This window comes from Bufo bufo, chromosome 2, assembly GCF_905171765.1.
Source record: "Bufo bufo chromosome 2, aBufBuf1.1, whole genome shotgun sequence".
NCBI lineage: Eukaryota > Metazoa > Chordata > Amphibia > Anura > Bufonidae > Bufo > Bufo bufo.
In genome coordinates, this window is record NC_053390.1 from 525,773,869 (window position 1) to 525,791,607 (window position 17,739).

The window sequence follows — 17,739 nt, forward strand, 5'->3', positions numbered from 1 at the left end:
GTGTGTTCAATATGCCATAAGTACAAAATTTCAGTTGTTAATACACCTTTCAATTTTAATTTTGGCCCTCGTCATTGGTTCAGTCTGGCAATGTGGCCCCCAACCAGGAAACGTTGTGCACCCCTGGTCTATAGGAAGGGCCCCGGCATTGTGGGGGAAGGGTGTATTTCTACTATTGGATAACCCCTTGAAGTCTATCCTGGTATCCATTTTATCTATGTCTTTTTGTAGATGGGGTCTCTAGAAATAGACCCAGTATTCCAGATGTGGCCTCACTAGCGGTCTATACAGTGAGATCACAATCTCTATCTTCCTACTGGTTATACCTCTAGCTATACAGCCAAGCATCCTACTTGCTTTTTCTGCTGCCTGTCCATACTGTGCACTCATTTTGAAGCTGTCCGATATCGGGACACTTAAATCCTTCTCTTCTGAAGTTCTCTCTAACAGTGATGGCCAGTTCCGAGAACAGCCGCCGGGGGCCTTCATCGGGCTGTTCTCGGAACTGCCTGCTCCCGGTGATCACATTTGTTTCAGACCGACTCACGGCACAGGTAAGGGCTTGTGTGCATCGCCGGACTTGTGAGTCAAGATGGCAGCCTGCATGTGTTCGCAGGCGAACACTGCGAACTGGCCATCACTGCTCGCTAACAGAGCTGCCAATATGATATTTAGACTGAGGGTTCCTTCTCCCCAAGTTATATTTGGAAACATTGAACTGCAGTTTCCATTGTTTGGACCATTTATGTAGTGAAGCTAAATCTCTTCGATGTTAAAAACCCCTCCTGGAATATCAACCCTATCACACATTTTTGTGTCATCGTCAAATCTTACGTAGCAAACCCTCTCCTATGTCGCCTACAAAGAAATTCATGGATGGAACCTTGGGGTACACCACTTGTGACTAGTCTCTCCTCAGAATGTTCCCCATTACCAACAAAACTGATGTCTATCCAACAGCCAACTGCAGATCCACTGAACTATCCAGGTATTACGGTAAGTCCAATCTTCAGTAATTTATCTATCAGCTTATGTGGCACTGTATCAAAGGCTTTTCTAAAATCCAGGTAGGCAATATCCACCTCCTTCATCCAACACTTATGACATAGTCAAAGAAATCAAAAAGATTAGTTTGACAAGATCAGCCCTCAGTAAAGCCATACAGTCAAAACACCACAAGAGAGGCTTTGGGACAACTCTGCAAATGTCCTTGAGTGGCCCAGCCAGAGTCATGACTTGAACCCAACAGAACATCTCTGGAGAGACCTGAAAATGGCTGCCCACCGACAGTCCCTATCCAAATAGACAGCGCTTGAGAGGATTGGCAGAAAATCCCCAAATTCAGATGATGCACCTTGGTTGCATCATATCCAAGAAGACTGGAGGCTGTAATCACTGCCAAATGTACTTCAACTAAGTACTGAGTAAAGGGTCTGAATACTTACGTCAATGCAATATTTAAAGGGAACCTGTCACCTCCAACAAACATCCCAAGCCGGCAGCAGTACCTTAGAGTATCCAGCAGCATGTTTGTAACGATCATTTTCTTCCTGCAGACAGAGAAGCAGAAGCTGTAAAAACGTTACTTCGTCCCCTGCCGGCGCGCTTCTCTAGTCAGGCTTGAAGTCACAGAGGCAGCGACCTCCTTGCTTCAAGTCAAGGTAACCACACCCCCTTCCCTGCTCCTTCGCTGTGATTGACAGCGCTAATGCCCGACAGCCAGCTGGCTTTGCCGAACTGCCAATCACAGCGAAGGGGCAGGGAAGAGGGCGTGGTTACCGTGACTTGAAGCTAGGAGGCCGCTGCCTCTGTGACTTCAAGCCTGGCTAGAGAAGCGCGCCGGACAGGGGATAAAAGAATGTTTTTACAGCTTTTACTTCATCTGTCTGCAGGAAGAAAATGATCGTTACAAACATGCTGCTGGATACTCTAAGGTACTGCTGCCGGCTTGGGATGTTTGTTGGAGGTGAGAGGTTCCCTTTAAGTTTTTCCCTTTCAATAAATAAGGAAAGATGTCTAACATTCTGTTTTCACTTTCTCATTATGGGGTATTGAGTACAGAATGATAGGGAAAACCTTTTTTTATTTTTTAATGCAACATAAAAAAAAATGTGAAAAAATGAACACTTTCTGAACGCACTGTGGACTTTGTAATAATCCGTACACTGCACGCTCCTGCTTTCTGAAGATGTCTGCCCCTTATTTTAGGGATCAGTGTGGTTTCAGCAAAAGGATCCCCACCAATCAAAACTTTAGGCATGTCACTATGACTAGGTTTTTGAAAAAGATAGGTACCCTTTAAAAGCATGCAGTGTCATCAAAAACAAGTTGATATAAAGCCCAGATGATTTTTTTTAAATATTTCTGTTAGGCAGTCTAATGAGCAAAATGCGATTAGACTGCATAACAAAAATAGCATTCAAGTCTTCTATATGATCTTGCTACCATGTAAGCAGCCACAAAAGTACGACATACCTCCAAAATATCAAACTTTGCAGTCTTGACTTTTGCCCATGTTTTCTTCAGCCGAGAAACAGGACTCATGTTCATTCCAGCTGTATCAAGCAAAAAATGTGCGATATATCATATACACAGTGTATGTACAACATGTATTGATCATTATATATTTACAGAATAGTCACATACCAAGCAGAGATTGCATAAGATTTCAGTCATTTACTAAGTACTAAGCTTTAAAGGGAATGTGTCATCAGGAAATTACCCGCTGTTTAAATCACTTTTCATGTTTAACATTTTTAAATAATTTTGATGATGTTATTTTATATTTTCCATGTCACTTTTGATATTTAAACAAACCAAAAATCCTGCAGTTTTCGCACTGACCACTATATCTAATAATAGGCGCCACTTCTTGGTTTGTACAGATCACTTTACTTCAGCTCTCTCATTCTAATCCTGCCTGTGATGAGATCACCTCTGTGTACAGATAAGACAGGATCCACCATTCACAATGGGTGATTGTAAGATCTTATCTATTCTTTCCTACTACAATAACTTCTGCACAGGTCACAGGGCATGCCTAGAAAACTCTCCATAGAAGTCAATAGGGTCCCTTTCTGACCATTGCGTCTATGGCCCATTTGGCTGCCGTAAAGCAATTTCTTAATGCTGTGGTGCTCATAAGAACAGTTCAGGCAAGATGGCCTCCCCGATAATCATGTCCAGAAAAAAAAAAAAAAAAAGATCTACAAAATCAGAAACTAAAAACAGATTAGAAAAAAGGATATATGTGTTACCATTTGCTTTTAACTGCCAGGTAAAATTTTTGGTGACACATTTCCTTTAAAGTACAACTTCTTCAGTAATATATTAAACCAAGTTCATAATTTTACAGTTTCCTGTTACTAAAGAGCAGTGAATTGTGGGAGCAGAACTGACAGCGGAGTTGTGATAAGACAGTCTGTTTCCAAGGGCAACCAGGAGAATTCTAAAAGCAGCGAAGAGTTAAGCAAAGTATCTGTGGATTTTCTTACTTTCATATGTAGATTTTTACCATGCTCTCAGACAAAGTTCAAACTAAAAATATTCATGGATAAGCTTACTTAACACCTACTCCTGAAACACTGCCAATGTCACGGAAATGCCTGAAACTGTTCTCACCCTTGTCGAATACAAACTGAATAGTCGCCTTTAGATACTAATGGCTATTTTTATTTATGCTTTGACCAGGGAGAGTTATCATTTACAATTAAGAGTATAATAATGAACAAATTTCCACAGTACTAACAAGATTGTGCCAAATGAAACCTGATCAACATAAGCTATCAGCTGTAGTAATGAATAGGTGTGCTGCTGACATAATGTAAAGTGTACAGGGGATGAACTATTGTTTGTCCCCCATAAAGCTGCCATTGGCTCATGAAAATGTTCTTTAAATGAGGCAATCGACTTATTTTTTTTTATCGACTGGTTCAAAGACGCCTTGCTGTTACTCAACTTACATGTTCTACACTGCCATTTACTATATGACATGCATTCCTTTTTTGCAGGGTTAAGAAGGAACCCAGGAGTCAGGTAGCTAGTACACTTAAGAACTTGCTACTGGCTAATAAATATTAAAGGGATTCTGTCACCTCGTTTTCGGTTATAGAGCTGCGGACATGCACGGCTAAATGTCCTCCGATGTCCTTCGCGAGATTACGGCAACCTGACTGACGAAAGGAGGAGATTTGGAGGACATAGGCGGTGCTGGGCTGGGCACCAGGAAGGTTCGTACAGCCCCTTGGGCACCTTACAAAGCTCATTTACATATCTCTAAAATCATTTTTTAAACAAAATAAAAGCACACAGCCCTATAGGACAGGTATATTGCGGACATGCTAGCGGCGATCTAGCCGTGCATGTCCGCATCTCTATAACCGAAAACGAGGTGACAGAATCCCTTTAAAGGGAACCTGTCACCAGGATTTTGTGTATAGAGCTGAGGGCATGGGTTTCTAGATGGCCGCTAGCACATCCGCAATACCCAGTCCCCATAGCTCTGTGTGCTTTTATTGTGTAAAAAAACCGATTTGATACATATGCAAATTAACCTGAGAGGAGTCCTGTACGTGAGATGAGTCAGGGACAGGACTCATCTCAGGTTAATTTGCATATGTATCAAATAGTTTTTTTTTTACATAATAAAAGCACACAGAGCTATGGGGACTGGGCATTGCGGATGTGCTAGCGGCCATCTAGCAACCCATGTCCTCAGCTCTATACACAAAATCCCGGTGACAGGTTCCCTTTAAGTCTGTGGAAGTTATCATTATCAGGCCACCAAAAGTCTCAAATTCTTCAGGGTCTGACTAGCTACAGTCTACAGCATTATGACCACCCTGATCTAGCACTGAAAGTCTCTATACACATTAGACTATTGTTGGCTGAACCCACCATTTTCACCAGAACCAGATAAACTACAGTGTATGCGAGCTCCCTATTTTCCCCCTCCAGATGACAGGGGAGAGAAGGATCAGGCACTTTGAATTTCAATGCCCCCATCCTTTTGTTCTCCTGCGAGACAGCTTTCTCCCCCACAGAAAACATATACATGCTTGGCTGAACAGAGCATGCACATGTTTTGGGATGTTGGGAGAAATAGCTGTCGGGCAAAAGAACATTTGGCTCACTGTTATTGTATGGGCACCTTAATTTGTTCTTTACTAGTGCCTGAGGGTTACTGCACGCAATAAACCAAAAAGGACGCATCTTGGTCCATTGATAATATCTAGTTTTAGATTCCAGAAGTAATTCCTGGTTCTATGACAAACACATACACAAATATATGATATAAATTGAACTGCAAATGTAGTGTTGGTGCTTAATATGTATTCAGTAGCTGATATACTTACAAATTATTGCCATTAGAGAGTTAAAATTTCCAATGTTGAAACACTCCCGAGCTACATCGATAAAGAACTCAATGATCCTGGCTCTGTGTTTCTTCTTAACAGGCTACAGAGAAAGTAGGTAGAATTAGCCCTGAACACACAACCTAAACAGAAGATGCTCAATATGCAACACAACTTGGCTCTTACCATGCAGATCTCTGTTGCTACAAGGTAACTAAGGCGGTTGAACCACTCCACGTACGCTTCAAGATTGCGAGTCTTTTTTCGGTCACTGAAACGGTTCTTTAAAAATAAAAACAAAAATGAAAGTTTTTATTATTATACTAAGTCCTAAATATATAGGAAGCTAGAGACAGAGCTAGAGACAGAGCTAGAGACAGAGCTAGAGACAGAGCTAGAGACAGAGCTAGAGACAGAGCTAGAGACAGAGCTAGAGACAGAGCTAGAGACAGAGCTAGAGACAGAGCTAGAGACAGAGCTAGAGACAGAGCTAGAGACAGAGCTAGAGACAGAGCTAGAGACAGAGCTAGAGACAGAGCTAGAATACCTCATTGTTATCCAATGGATCCTTCTGCACAAAAGCCTGCACAAACTCTTCAGGTCCAATATAACTTAGCCTTTCCTGTAACACAAGCAGCAATGTTAAATGTACAGCAGAGGAATGGCACACTTCACCAACCCACTGCATGTACCCATTACTTACTAGCTCTATGTGGGTTAGCTGCTGGGCTAACGTATAGGGGTCACTACAGATACTGATGATGTCCCTTTGTATGGACTGTGGCTTGCTCTTCAAAATGGCCATACGATCAGCACTTTGGGCATTGATTTTTGCAATAAGTTCTTCATACTGGCTTAATGCTGCAAGCTTCCGAATGAGATTTTGTATGATCTGTTGAACATTTTTCCTGTACATCTGGGAAAAGACACACACAATGTAACCAGGGTAAACTAGGGTAACCGGCATCATATGATAATAATAATAATAAGGCTACATGCACACGACTGTTGTGCGTTTTGCGGATCAGCAAAACGCAGATGGGGTCCGTGTGCGTTTCGCAATTTGCAGAACGGCGCAGACAGCCATTAATATAACTGCCTATTCTTGTCCACAAAATGGACAAAAATAGAACAGGTTATATTTTTGGGCGGACTACGGAACAGAGCAACGGATGCGGACAGCACACGGAGTGCTGTCCGCATCTTTTGCGGCCCCATTAAAGTGAATGGGTCCGCATCCAAGCCGCAAAAACTGAGACTTGGATGCGGACCAAAACAACAGTCGTGTGTATGAAGCCTAAGGCCTCTTTCACACGGGCGTTGCGGGAAAATGTGCGGGTGCGTTACGGGAACACCCGCGATTTTTCCGCGCGAGTGCAAAACATTGTAATGCGTTTTGCACTCGCGTGAGAAAAATCGCGCATGTTTGGTACCCAAACTTCTTCACAGAAGTTCGGGCTTGGGATCGGTGTTCTGTAGATTGTATTATTTCCCCTTATAACATAGTTATAAGGGAAAATAATAGCATTCTGAATACAGAATGCATAGTACAATAGCGCTGGAGGGGGTTAAAAAATAAAATAAAATAAAAATTTAACTCACCTTAGTCCACTTGAGCCATTAATATAACTGCCTATTCTTGTCCGCAAAATGGACAAAAATAGAACAGGTTATATTTTTTGGCGGACTACAGAACGGAGCAAAGGACCTGTGGTGAGCATTCATTACAGGTCAAGGACCTGTGGTGACATCACTCCGGTCATCACATGATCCATCACATGATCTTTTACCATGGTGATGGATCATGTGATGACCGGAGTGATGTCACCACAGGTCCTTTACCTGTAAAAAATGCTCACCACAGGTCCCATTTAGTAAAGGAGACAGAAGGAGATGCATCGCGATCAAGTGGACTAAGGTGAGTTAAATTATTTTTTTATTTTTTTAACCCCTTCAGCGCTATTTTACTATGCATTCTGTATTCAGAATGCTATTATTTTCCCTTATAACCATGTTATAAGGGAAAATAATAATGATCGGGTCTCCATCCCGATCGTCTGCTAGCAACCGTGCGTGAAAATCGCACCGAATCTGCACTTGCTTGCGATATTCACTTCTATGGGGCCCTGCGTTGCGTGAAAAACGCTGAATATAGAGCATGCTGCGATTTTCACGCAATGCACAAGTGATGCGTGAAAATCACCGCTCATGTGAACAGCCCCATAGAAATGAATGGGTCGGTATTCAGTGCGGGTGCAATGCGTTAAACTCACGCATCGCATCCACGCGGAATACTCGCCCGTGTGAAAGGGGCCTAAGGGGAGGGTTTTCCTCTTGGACCCATTCTTCCTCCATGAAAAGGAATGGAAAGCCACCTTGTAAAAGCAGCTCTCGTTCTGGTCATCCATGTGTTACATGGACAGCTATTAACCTGAATGGCTGCTAGGTAATACAAAATTTCCTCTGCAGTGGTTCCTGCTAGGGAAATAACTATCTGGACATTACTTTACCCAGCAAAATCAGCCGTTTTCCAGAGGGGCTGAGAGAGGAACATGGTCAAACAGCTGACTGTTCCAACAGCCTCATATGTAAAGGGCTTGTCTCTTAATTATTTAGTATTTCAAATGCAGATAATTCTACAAAAAGCAGTGGAATCAAAGTCAAAAATAAATAGGAGAAAGGTCTTCTTCGCTTTTAGGGTACACGCACATGTGTAGATTTTTTTATAACTTTTGAAGCCAAAGTCAGGAGTGGATCATAAAAAGGAGAGAAAGGGAACAGATTCCCTATAAGGACAGGTATTATTTCTCTTTTTTTAAAACCACCTTTGGTTATGGTTTTAAAAGCTGCATGAAAAACCTGCATGTGTGGCTGTATCCTGTGGTGAATTTAGGCTACTTTCACGTTTTGGGCGGATCCGCCATAGATCTGCAAAAATGGATCTGTTACAATAATACAACTGCATGCATCCATCATGAACGGATCTGCTTGTATTAAATGTAACATAGCCAAGACGGATCAGTCATAAACTCCATTGAAAGTCAATGGGAGACGGATCCGTTTTCTATTGTGCCAGAGAAAACGGATCCGTTCCCATTGACTTACATTGTGTGCCAGGAGACATCCGTTTGGCTTTGTTTCGTCAAGCGGACAGCAAGCGCTGCAGGCAGCGTTTTGGTGTCCGCCTCTAGAGCAGAAAGTAGACTGAACGGAGGCAAACTGATGCATTCTGAGCGGATCCTTTTCTATTCAAAATGCATTAGGGCAAAACTGATCCGTTTTGGACCACTTGTGAGAGCCCTGAACGGATCTCACAAATGGAAAGCCAAAACGCCAGTGTGAAAGTAGCCTTAAGCTACTTTTACACTCGCGTTTGGTGCGGATCTGTCATGGATCTGCACAAATGCATCTGTTCAGAACTAATCCATTTGTTTTATCTTTAACATAGCCAAAACGGATCCGTCTTGAACACCATTAAAAGTCAATGGGAGACTGATCAGTTTTCTATTGTGTCATAGAAAACGGATCCGTCCCCATTGACTTACATTGTGTCAGGACAGATCAGTTTGGCTCAGTTTCGTCAGACGGACACCAAAACGCTGCTGTCAGCCTCCAAAGCGGAATGGAGGAGGAACGGAGCCAAGCTGATGCATTCTGAGCCAATCCTCATCCATTCAGAATGCATTAAGGGCAAAACTGATCCGTCTTGGAACACTTGGGAGATCCCTGAACATATCTCACAAACGGAAAGCAAAACGCCAGTGTGAAAGTAGCCTTAGATGTACAATAATGGCAGTGACAGCCCTGTGACAAGTTCTCCGTAAAGCGCTGTTTGCAGGAAATGACACTTTGCCAGAAAGCTTGCCGAGTTCAACTTATTAAAATAAACAGCTTCACCGCTGTCTACTGATGAATCATGCAGAAGTTATTTGATTACAGTCCTGGCACTGTTTGTCCCAGCTTTAAGAACCCAAGTTCTTTGAACCCTGTAAAGGACCACGGCATGCTGTCCACCTGGTTAGTCGCTGCTCTGCTTGCCTGATACATTCATGCATTCGTGAAAAAGAGAACTGTTTAAGAAGTTTTAACTCTATTTGATCACACAAGGACAGACTGCATGATGCAGCGATCAAAGGGTGTGCCAAAAACAAAGCCTGTTTTGATAAGGGTTTTTTGTGTGCAAAACATGACCATTCACACTGAATACAAAGAATTATATGACAGCATTTCAGGAAGCTGGCTTTAATGTTTAACCATTCACGGAGCTGACAGCACATTGTGAAAAGGTTCAGTGCTGGGTGATTGGTGCCTGCTGAGTACGGCTGAGATAATGTGCCACTTACGAGTAATCTTCTCCTGGTCTACTCTGTCTTCTGTCCAGTTCCCTAATGAGCCCCTACTGTTGTGCCCTTACATCATCCACACATATTTAATGTATCCATAAAACAGACAACACACGGATTGGAAGAGGTTTATCCATGGCACCAGTAAGCCACCCAACTGAGGTCAGTGGTTCATGCCATTCTCTGCGGGATCTGGATATGTCCTTGGAATACAGTCACATCTGCTGACACGCAGGGAAGTTGGTCAATGAACACGACTAGTAGGTGATCAATAAAATATCTATAGGAAGTAATTTTGCAGGATAAAATAGAATAGAGGACCTTTAACTGTTCCCTAAAGGCCCTTTTACACTGGCCAATGAACGCTAGTTGGCTCTGATCTGCCAGTGTAAAGGTGCCGCTGAGTGAAACGCTCGTTCATCAAGTAATATGATCGTTCGTGCAGTCACCTATATCATCGTTTGCCGGCAGCAGATCATGCTGTCTAACCATGCTCTGATGCTAGAAAACAATGAATCAGTATGTGGACGAGCAATGGCATAAGCAAATCACTGCTCCCTATACTGTGGAGGAGATGGCTTCACGTAAATGTAGTGGTCTCCTCCACTAATGAGCAGACACTTGCCAGGAAGGATCGCTTTCTTCCTGACCTTCGTCGGCTCGGTCTAGCAGTGTTAGGGCTGTTTCACACAAGCTACTTCATTACAGGACTCATGCTCTGTATGTGATTGTAATCCTCTGTTCTGGACTTGCAGGAGCTTATGGCATTATCATGATTTATAATGCTGTGTGCCTCTGTATGACCTTACTTCTACAGAATCATACTGACAGCTGTATGTCACTATGATCCTGTATCAGTAAGGTAATGCAGAGGCACACAGCATTATAAATCACGATAATGTTGTGCGCTCCTGCATGTCCAGAACGGAGGATCACGCTCACACACAGAGCATGAGTCCTGTAATGGACTCGCTCGTGTGAAACAGCCATTAAGGGGCCTTTATTAAGAATGCTTCATCTTAAAGACTTTGCCAGTTTGAAATAAACGGCTGCATTCTGGTATTTTGTTTTCTAGTGTTTAAAAAGTCATAAAAAAAAATAAAAAAAAAGGAACTGTACAGTACAATTTTCCTAACGGCAGAAGTCATGTGAGGAGTCACTCTCATGCGATGAAGCAAAGAATAACGGGCAAGAAGCTCATGTGAGCAGTCACGCCCATGTGATGAAGCATACAATGACAGAAACAAGGTTATGGAGGTCTCCGTGAACTCAATGTAGCCTTAGATGTACAATCCTCGCTCAACTCCGTGAACTCAATGTAGCATTCAGCCCTGTGCAGCGACATATGGCTACTGACTTGTCTTTAAGGAGCTGAAAGCATTTCTGAGAACTAATGCTTGCTTGTCTGGCAGCTTAATATAAGCTTAGCAGTAAAGTGGAGTTTAGATTAAGAGTCCTCAGTTTCATGCTCAGTTATGATTAAAATTGTGCAGCAATACCGGGGGCATACCTCATCTCCATGTGTGATGCGGCGTGCTGTGTCTTTGAGATTTCTCATCATCCTCTCATCTCGGAAATCGTAAGGGAAGGTCTCTGTCCACTCTGTCAATAACTGAAGGATTTTGGGAGCAGTCTTCTTCATGTAACTCTGTGGATTAAGCAGATTGTCCCAACATTAAATGTTACTTTAATATAATTAAATTAAATTTTTTAATTTACTCCAGCTGATATATTTTCCCATTATTTCATTATAATGGCATCCTACTACTGAGTTGAACGAGCAGGTCACACATGCTAAATTCCATCCATGAATGGCCACCAGCTGGGCAAAGGCAATGATACAGAACAATCTTCCTCTGCAAGCTGTGATAGGTACAGGAAGAGAGCTGAAGTAAAGGAGGACACATCCGCTAAGAAAGTTGCAAGCCTAAAGAAAATCTAGCAGAGGAACTGGAGTGATGAATGGGGAGATCTCTGGACCCATGTGGTTCTAGCTTTCTAAGACTGTAATATACCATATAAGACAAACCGGTAGGTATGGCTATATTCACATCTCAATTTGAGCCTACGTAGGAGCTCTCCATGTATGCCTCCATCTATCCCAATGAGTAGGCATGTTGCCCATAAGTTCCCATTCTTAAATAGAATATTACCATTTATAGTAATTCTGGAGATGGGTCAATAATACAGGGAGTTATTCTGATTGCCAGATTGTGGTCTGCGGGTCACCAAGGAATTTTTTTTGCCCTAAAATGAGAAAAACCGGCTTCTACCTCGTGAGGTTTTTTGCCTTCCTATGGATAACTCTGCAAGATAATAGACTGAACTGGATGGATGGGTCTTTTTCCGAACGGATCCGTACTGCCCCAATGCATTCTGAGTGGATGCGGATCCGCTCAGAATGGATCAGTTTGGCACCGTTTGGCCTCCGTTCCGCTCAGCAGGCGGACACCCGAACGCAGCTTGCAGCGTTTTAGTGTCCGCCTGGCCGTGCGGAGCCAAACGGATCCGTCCAGACTTACAATGTAAGTCAATGGGGACGGATCCGTTTGACGTTGACACAATATGGTGCAATTGCAAACAGATCCGTCCCCCATTGACTTTCAATGTAAAGTCAGGAGTCCCTATTAATATACCATCAGATCGGAGTTTTCTCCAATCCAATGGTATATTTTAACTTGAAGCGTCCCCATCACCATGGGAACACCTCTATGTTAGAATATACCATCAGATTTTAGTTAGATCGTGAAACTCAGATCCGACAGTATATTCTAACACGGAGGCGTTCCCATGGTGATGGGGACGCTTCAAGTTAGAATATACTAACAGAACTGTGTACATGACTGCCCCAGGTTCCAGGCAGCAGTCATGTACACAGTTATTTTAGTATATTCTAACTTGAAGCGTCCCCATCACCATGGGAACGCCTGTGTTAGAATATACTGTCGGATCTGAGTTTTCACGAAGTGAAAAATAGGATCTGAAAAAAAAAAAAAAAAAAAAAAAACAGTTATGCAGACGGATCCATTCTGAACGGATGCAAGCGTTTGCATTCTAGGAGCAGATCCGTCTGTCCAGACACCAGACTGATCCGCTCCGAACGCAAGTGTGAAAGTATCCTAAAAAGTCCTCCTCTAAATTCTGAGGATATCCAATTGTAGACAACAATATGTTCCTAAACGAATCTCCCAATATTCACCTGAAGGAGGCGATCGGTCCACAGAGAGCGCACAGTGAACTTATATTCGTCCAAACATGCGACAGTTCAGTCCATAAGGCGCAATACAGATTCTGTCATCAGAGCTGCTTTGAGCTAAGTCTGTGACTGGCAATTGGGTAAGGGCGGTAGGTAAAGTGGTACTATATGTCTTACCGGTAAAATGTCAAAGCCGGTGACTGTTGGTTCCGTACCACGGACTCCTACTCACCACACCATGCGTCTGTATGTCTCCCCCTCGGCGTCCTCGCTCACCACTAGCTGTCACGTGGTTTCCGTCAAAGATCGCGAGACCGGCCTTTCAATTCACGTATTCCAGTTGTAAGTAGGACAATCCTAGAGATGTAGGACTTTGGAGCGCTCCAATTTTTGTTTAATCAGTTCATCCAAGAATATTGATCAATATTTCTTTCCCCTTCCTCATGAAGTGCCCTTCCATGAGCCACTGAGGAAGGGGAAAGAAGTCCCCGAAATGCGTCTGGCGTGATCCACCCCTGCACCTTTACTAACCGGAAATATTGATCAATATTCTTGGCTGAACTGATTAAACAAAAATTGGAGCGCTCCAAAGTCCTACATCTCTAGGATTGTCCTACTTACAACTGGAATACATGAATTGAAAGGCGGGTCTCGCGATCTTTGACGGAAACCACGTGACAGCTAGTGGTGAGCGAGGATGCCGACGGGGAGACATACAGACGCATGGTGTGGTGAGTAGGAGTCCGCGGTACGGAACCAACAGTCACCGGCTTTGACATTTTACCGGTAAGACATATAGTACCACTTTACCTACCGCCCTTACCCAATTGCCAGTCACAGACTTAGCTCAAAGCAGCTCCGATGACAGAATCTGTATTGCGCCTGATGGACTGAACTGTCGCATGTTAGGACGAATATAAGTTCACTGTGCGCTCTCTGTGGACCGATCGCCTCCTTCAGGTGAATATTTGGAGATTAATTTAGGAACATATTGTTGTCTACAATTAGATATCCTCAGAATTTAGAGGAGGACTTTTTACTACAACTGTTGGATTTGCCTTCCTGCACAACTAACTAAGGGACTCTGTATACACGTTTTGAGAGTTTATTGCGATTCATCCTTTCTCTCTCTTCTCCGTCCCTGTGTTGGCGCTCTGTTTCCACTTCATTTAGTAATAGATATGTATCACCATCATGGATTGTGAAGTTTAGAAGTGACCCAAGTGGAATCATGCAGTGTCCTTGTATTATTAAAAACTAACAATAAAAATACAAGAGTTTTACTATCTCTTCATCGTCTATTTTTAGAATTATTACATTAATAAATTGTGATCTTTTGTATATGACCCACATAAATTGAGTGCCAGTCTTATACATTGTTTCTACTTCTGTTAATTATCTTCTGATTGGGTGATCAGTCAAGACTAGAGCACCTATTCCATGCTGAGAAGGTGGTGAGCTATCCACGCGAATTATATTCACTCCATTTCTACAATGGGCCCCCTGTTCCGTTCCGCAAATTGCGGAAGGCACACGGGCAGCTTCCGTGTTTTGCGGATCAGCAATTTGCAAACCACAAAACACACAACGGTCGTGTGCATGTAGCTTAAGGGTCTTATTAGAACGAACAATTTTTGGGGAAATTATAGGGAACGAGCGTCCAGAGGAATGTTCATTCCCAATAACTGGTCCATATAATCAGCCAATAAACTAGCAAATGTTCATTTGTCGGCTGATTTTCAACTTTTATCAGGATGAAAGATACAGAATTATCAGTCAAGACAATAAACAGAACTGCATGAGGAAGAACGACTGCAGTAGCAATCATTCCTCCAACCTGCAACAGGCCAGTAAAAATGAGCGCCAGTAGACGCGTTTATCATTCATCGGTATTTGTCCTGCTCAGATATCAGGCAATTTAATAGACATTTAAAGGGGTTGTCCAGGATAAGAACAAGTGGCTGCTTTCTTTCAAAAACAGCACCACACCTGTTCACAGGTTAAGCCTCAATTACAAGTCAGTGTTTCACTGACATGTGCTGTACATGTTCTCCACGGACAGCTCACGTCCCCATTCATTTTAATGCGTGTATTCAGATATCAGTGTTTTAGCACGGTCCGTGGGTCTGTGTTTTTAGCACGGATGTATGCTCTATTTTGTCAGTGTTCACAGATACATCATGTCCATTATAGTCTATGGGTCTGTGAAAACCACAGATGCAACACGGATGCCTTCAGTGTTGCATCCGTGTTTCACGGATCATTAAGAACAGATGCTTTGAAAATTATTTTTCTCGCCCAGTTTCCTTGGGGGACACAGAAGACCTTGGGTATAGCTCATCTCCATAGGAGGCGTGACACTAAGTGAAAACTGTTAAGCCCCTCCTCCACAGCTATACCCTCAGCCTGGAGAGAGAGACTGACAGTTTTTTGCTTAGTGTCCAAGGAGGCAAGACACTCCCTGCTCTGCAGGGCTGTTTTCTCCTTGTTTAAATTTTAGATTTTTACTTTTTTCTTTTCTTTTTGTTCCAGATCATCAGGGACAACAGAGACGCACTAGACCTCTCTGTTTCTCCCGGGGTTGAGCTGCGCCAGTGCCGGTCACCCGCACTGCTGCCTCCCCCACAGAAGACAAGGTGGATCAGGGCAGCCCAGCTCCCCTACATCCCGCCAGCGCAAGGGTCGCCCGCACGCCAAGTCCCTCTTCCAGCGTCCTGCCACTACGGTGCCAGTAGCTGAAGGGGCGACCCTGCTGGAATGGACAGAGGGTGAAGACGGCTATGGTGAGAGATTGGCTTCTCCAGCCCTACGTCCCCCACCTCCCCACCCTGGTCTCCTGCGTGCCTGACCCCCATACTGGGCCTCTGGTCCCCTGCCGGATCTACGCTGGCCCCTGGGGTGACGCAGAGCGGCAATCTGCTTCTGCCTTCCCCCCCCTGCCTGACTTCATAGGACATGCAGCCAGTGGCTGTCTCCCCTCAGCACGGGCACCTGGTCTCTGGGTCCATCCGCCCCCCCCCCCCCCCCCCCCATCATCTCCTTACCGGAGTGTTGCAGAGGCGGTGAACCCAAGGCCTGAGGTCACCCAAGGCCTGAGGTCCGCTCCTGACGGGGGGGGGGCTCTGTGGAGTAAGGCCTCGCCTCCGGCCGGCATTGGTATTCCGATGCGGCCGGGCGCCGCAAAAATCTTATCCCAGGCTCCGCCGCCTGCTAGGCCGCCATTCCGGGTCCCTTACTCTTCCGGCGGCGGGGTGGGCTCCCGCGGCCGGCAAGCCGCCATTCCGGGCCCCTGACTCTTCCGGCCGGCGGGGTGGGCTCCCGCGGCCGGCTTTGGCCTTGACTTATATGCCCCAGCAGGCCCCGGCCGACCGTCGGTGCCGGTCGGTGGTGCTCCGCAAATTGTGGCCCAGGCTTCGGCCTGCTGGGCCGCAATTCCGACCGGCCCGCGGGGTGGGCACCCGCGGCCGGTTTGATGCGCCACTCCGCCACAGGTCCCGGCGGTACATGCCGGGCGGCGCAAATTTAGTCCCCGGCTTCACGGCCTGCTAGGCCGCAAAATTCCGGCCTCTGGTGGAGAGGGCGGGAACTTCTCCAGGCGCGAATTCTTCCCGCCGGGAGGTTCCTCCGCCCCCAGGGGATCGCAGCGCCACCCTCAAGGCCGGATCCCTGTTAACCCTTTGGGTACAGGCCGGCTCCCAATGGACCTGTATGGTTGGCCCCCTTTTTCCCCTTTCACTAGGTGGACCTCCTGCGTTCATGCTGAATTATAGGGTATGTCTTGCTTCTCTGAAGTAGGGACGGCCCTAGGCATCACTCCCTTTTGGGACCGGCCTTTGCACTCTTGCCGACTGCAGTTTGCCAGGTACAATTCCCCCTTTCGGGGCGGACTGCTTGCGTTCCATCGCATGCTATACTAGGCTTGTGCATAACTCCCTTTCAGGTTGCACCTTGCAATTCCGTACATGCAGTGGCACTCTGTGGCGAGCCCCCTTCTTTCGCTGAAGTAACCTTTTTGCAGTGAGCGGACGTTCTTGTGCGTTGTTTGGGCTGTGTATGCCTTCTCCTCCTGTAGGTGGGTTGGCCTTCTCACTGCTTACGGGGCTGCTCGTACGTATGCCTCACCTGCTTCCTGCGGCATACTTTTGTTTTCTTGGGATACGATGCTTGCCGCAAGCCTTGCACTCGTCTCTAAGGAGTTCATTCTGTCCACCTGACCCGGACGGGCTCTACTTGCTCTCTGCTGCACGGAGCTGGGTGGTACTCATTCATTTAGTTGGCCCTTCATCCCAGGGAGTGTTCGTGGTTCTTAGTCTGCATACCCTCTTTCCACACGCGGCATGGTGTTGCGCTCCCAGCCTGCGTCGCTGTTAGGGCATTTCCCCCTTTTAGGCGGTTTTCTTGCCCTCTTCCAGGATACGGCGCTGGCCAAGTGCATGCGCCCCTTCTGTAGGCTGCATTCATCATCTCTCCAGTTATGGTGCCTGCCATGTGCATCCCCCCCCCCCCCCCCCTAGGCGGGATACTGTACTCTCCCTGGCTGCCGGCTGGCCATGTGCATGGCCCCCTTTTAGGCGGAATACTGCACCTTCACCGGATACGGTGCTGGCCATGTGCATGACCCCCTTCCTTAGGCGGAACGCTGCACTCTCTCTGGATTTGCTGCCGGCCATGTGCGTGACCCCCTTCCATGGGCGGAACGCAGCACTCTCACTAGATTCACTGCCGGCCATGTGCGTGACCCCCTTCCATGGGCAGAACGCAGCGCTCTCACTGGATTTGCTGTCGGCCATGTGCGTGACCCCCTTCTCTAGGCGGAACGCTACACTCTCACTGGATCTGTTGCCGA

At 45.4% G+C, this 17,739-nt stretch overlaps 1 protein-coding gene across 2 annotated transcripts in view; it reads right to left on the bottom strand.

The window, feature by feature from the left end:
* Positions 1 to 17,739, bottom strand: part of RASGEF1B (RasGEF domain family member 1B) — a 54,762-nt gene that overhangs the window by 15,021 nt on the left and 22,002 nt on the right. For both annotated transcript variants that reach the window (XM_040417936.1, XM_040417935.1), the window contains exons 4-9: positions 11,208 to 11,345; positions 6,058 to 6,270; positions 5,902 to 5,976; positions 5,541 to 5,636; positions 5,355 to 5,457; positions 2,476 to 2,555 (exon numbers count right to left, since the gene is read on the bottom strand). In XM_040417936.1, the coding sequence (XP_040273870.1) occupies positions 2,476 to 2,555; positions 5,355 to 5,457; positions 5,541 to 5,636; positions 5,902 to 5,976; positions 6,058 to 6,270; positions 11,208 to 11,345 (705 nt within the window). The remainder of the gene's footprint in view (positions 1 to 2,475; positions 2,556 to 5,354; positions 5,458 to 5,540; positions 5,637 to 5,901; positions 5,977 to 6,057; positions 6,271 to 11,207; positions 11,346 to 17,739) is intronic.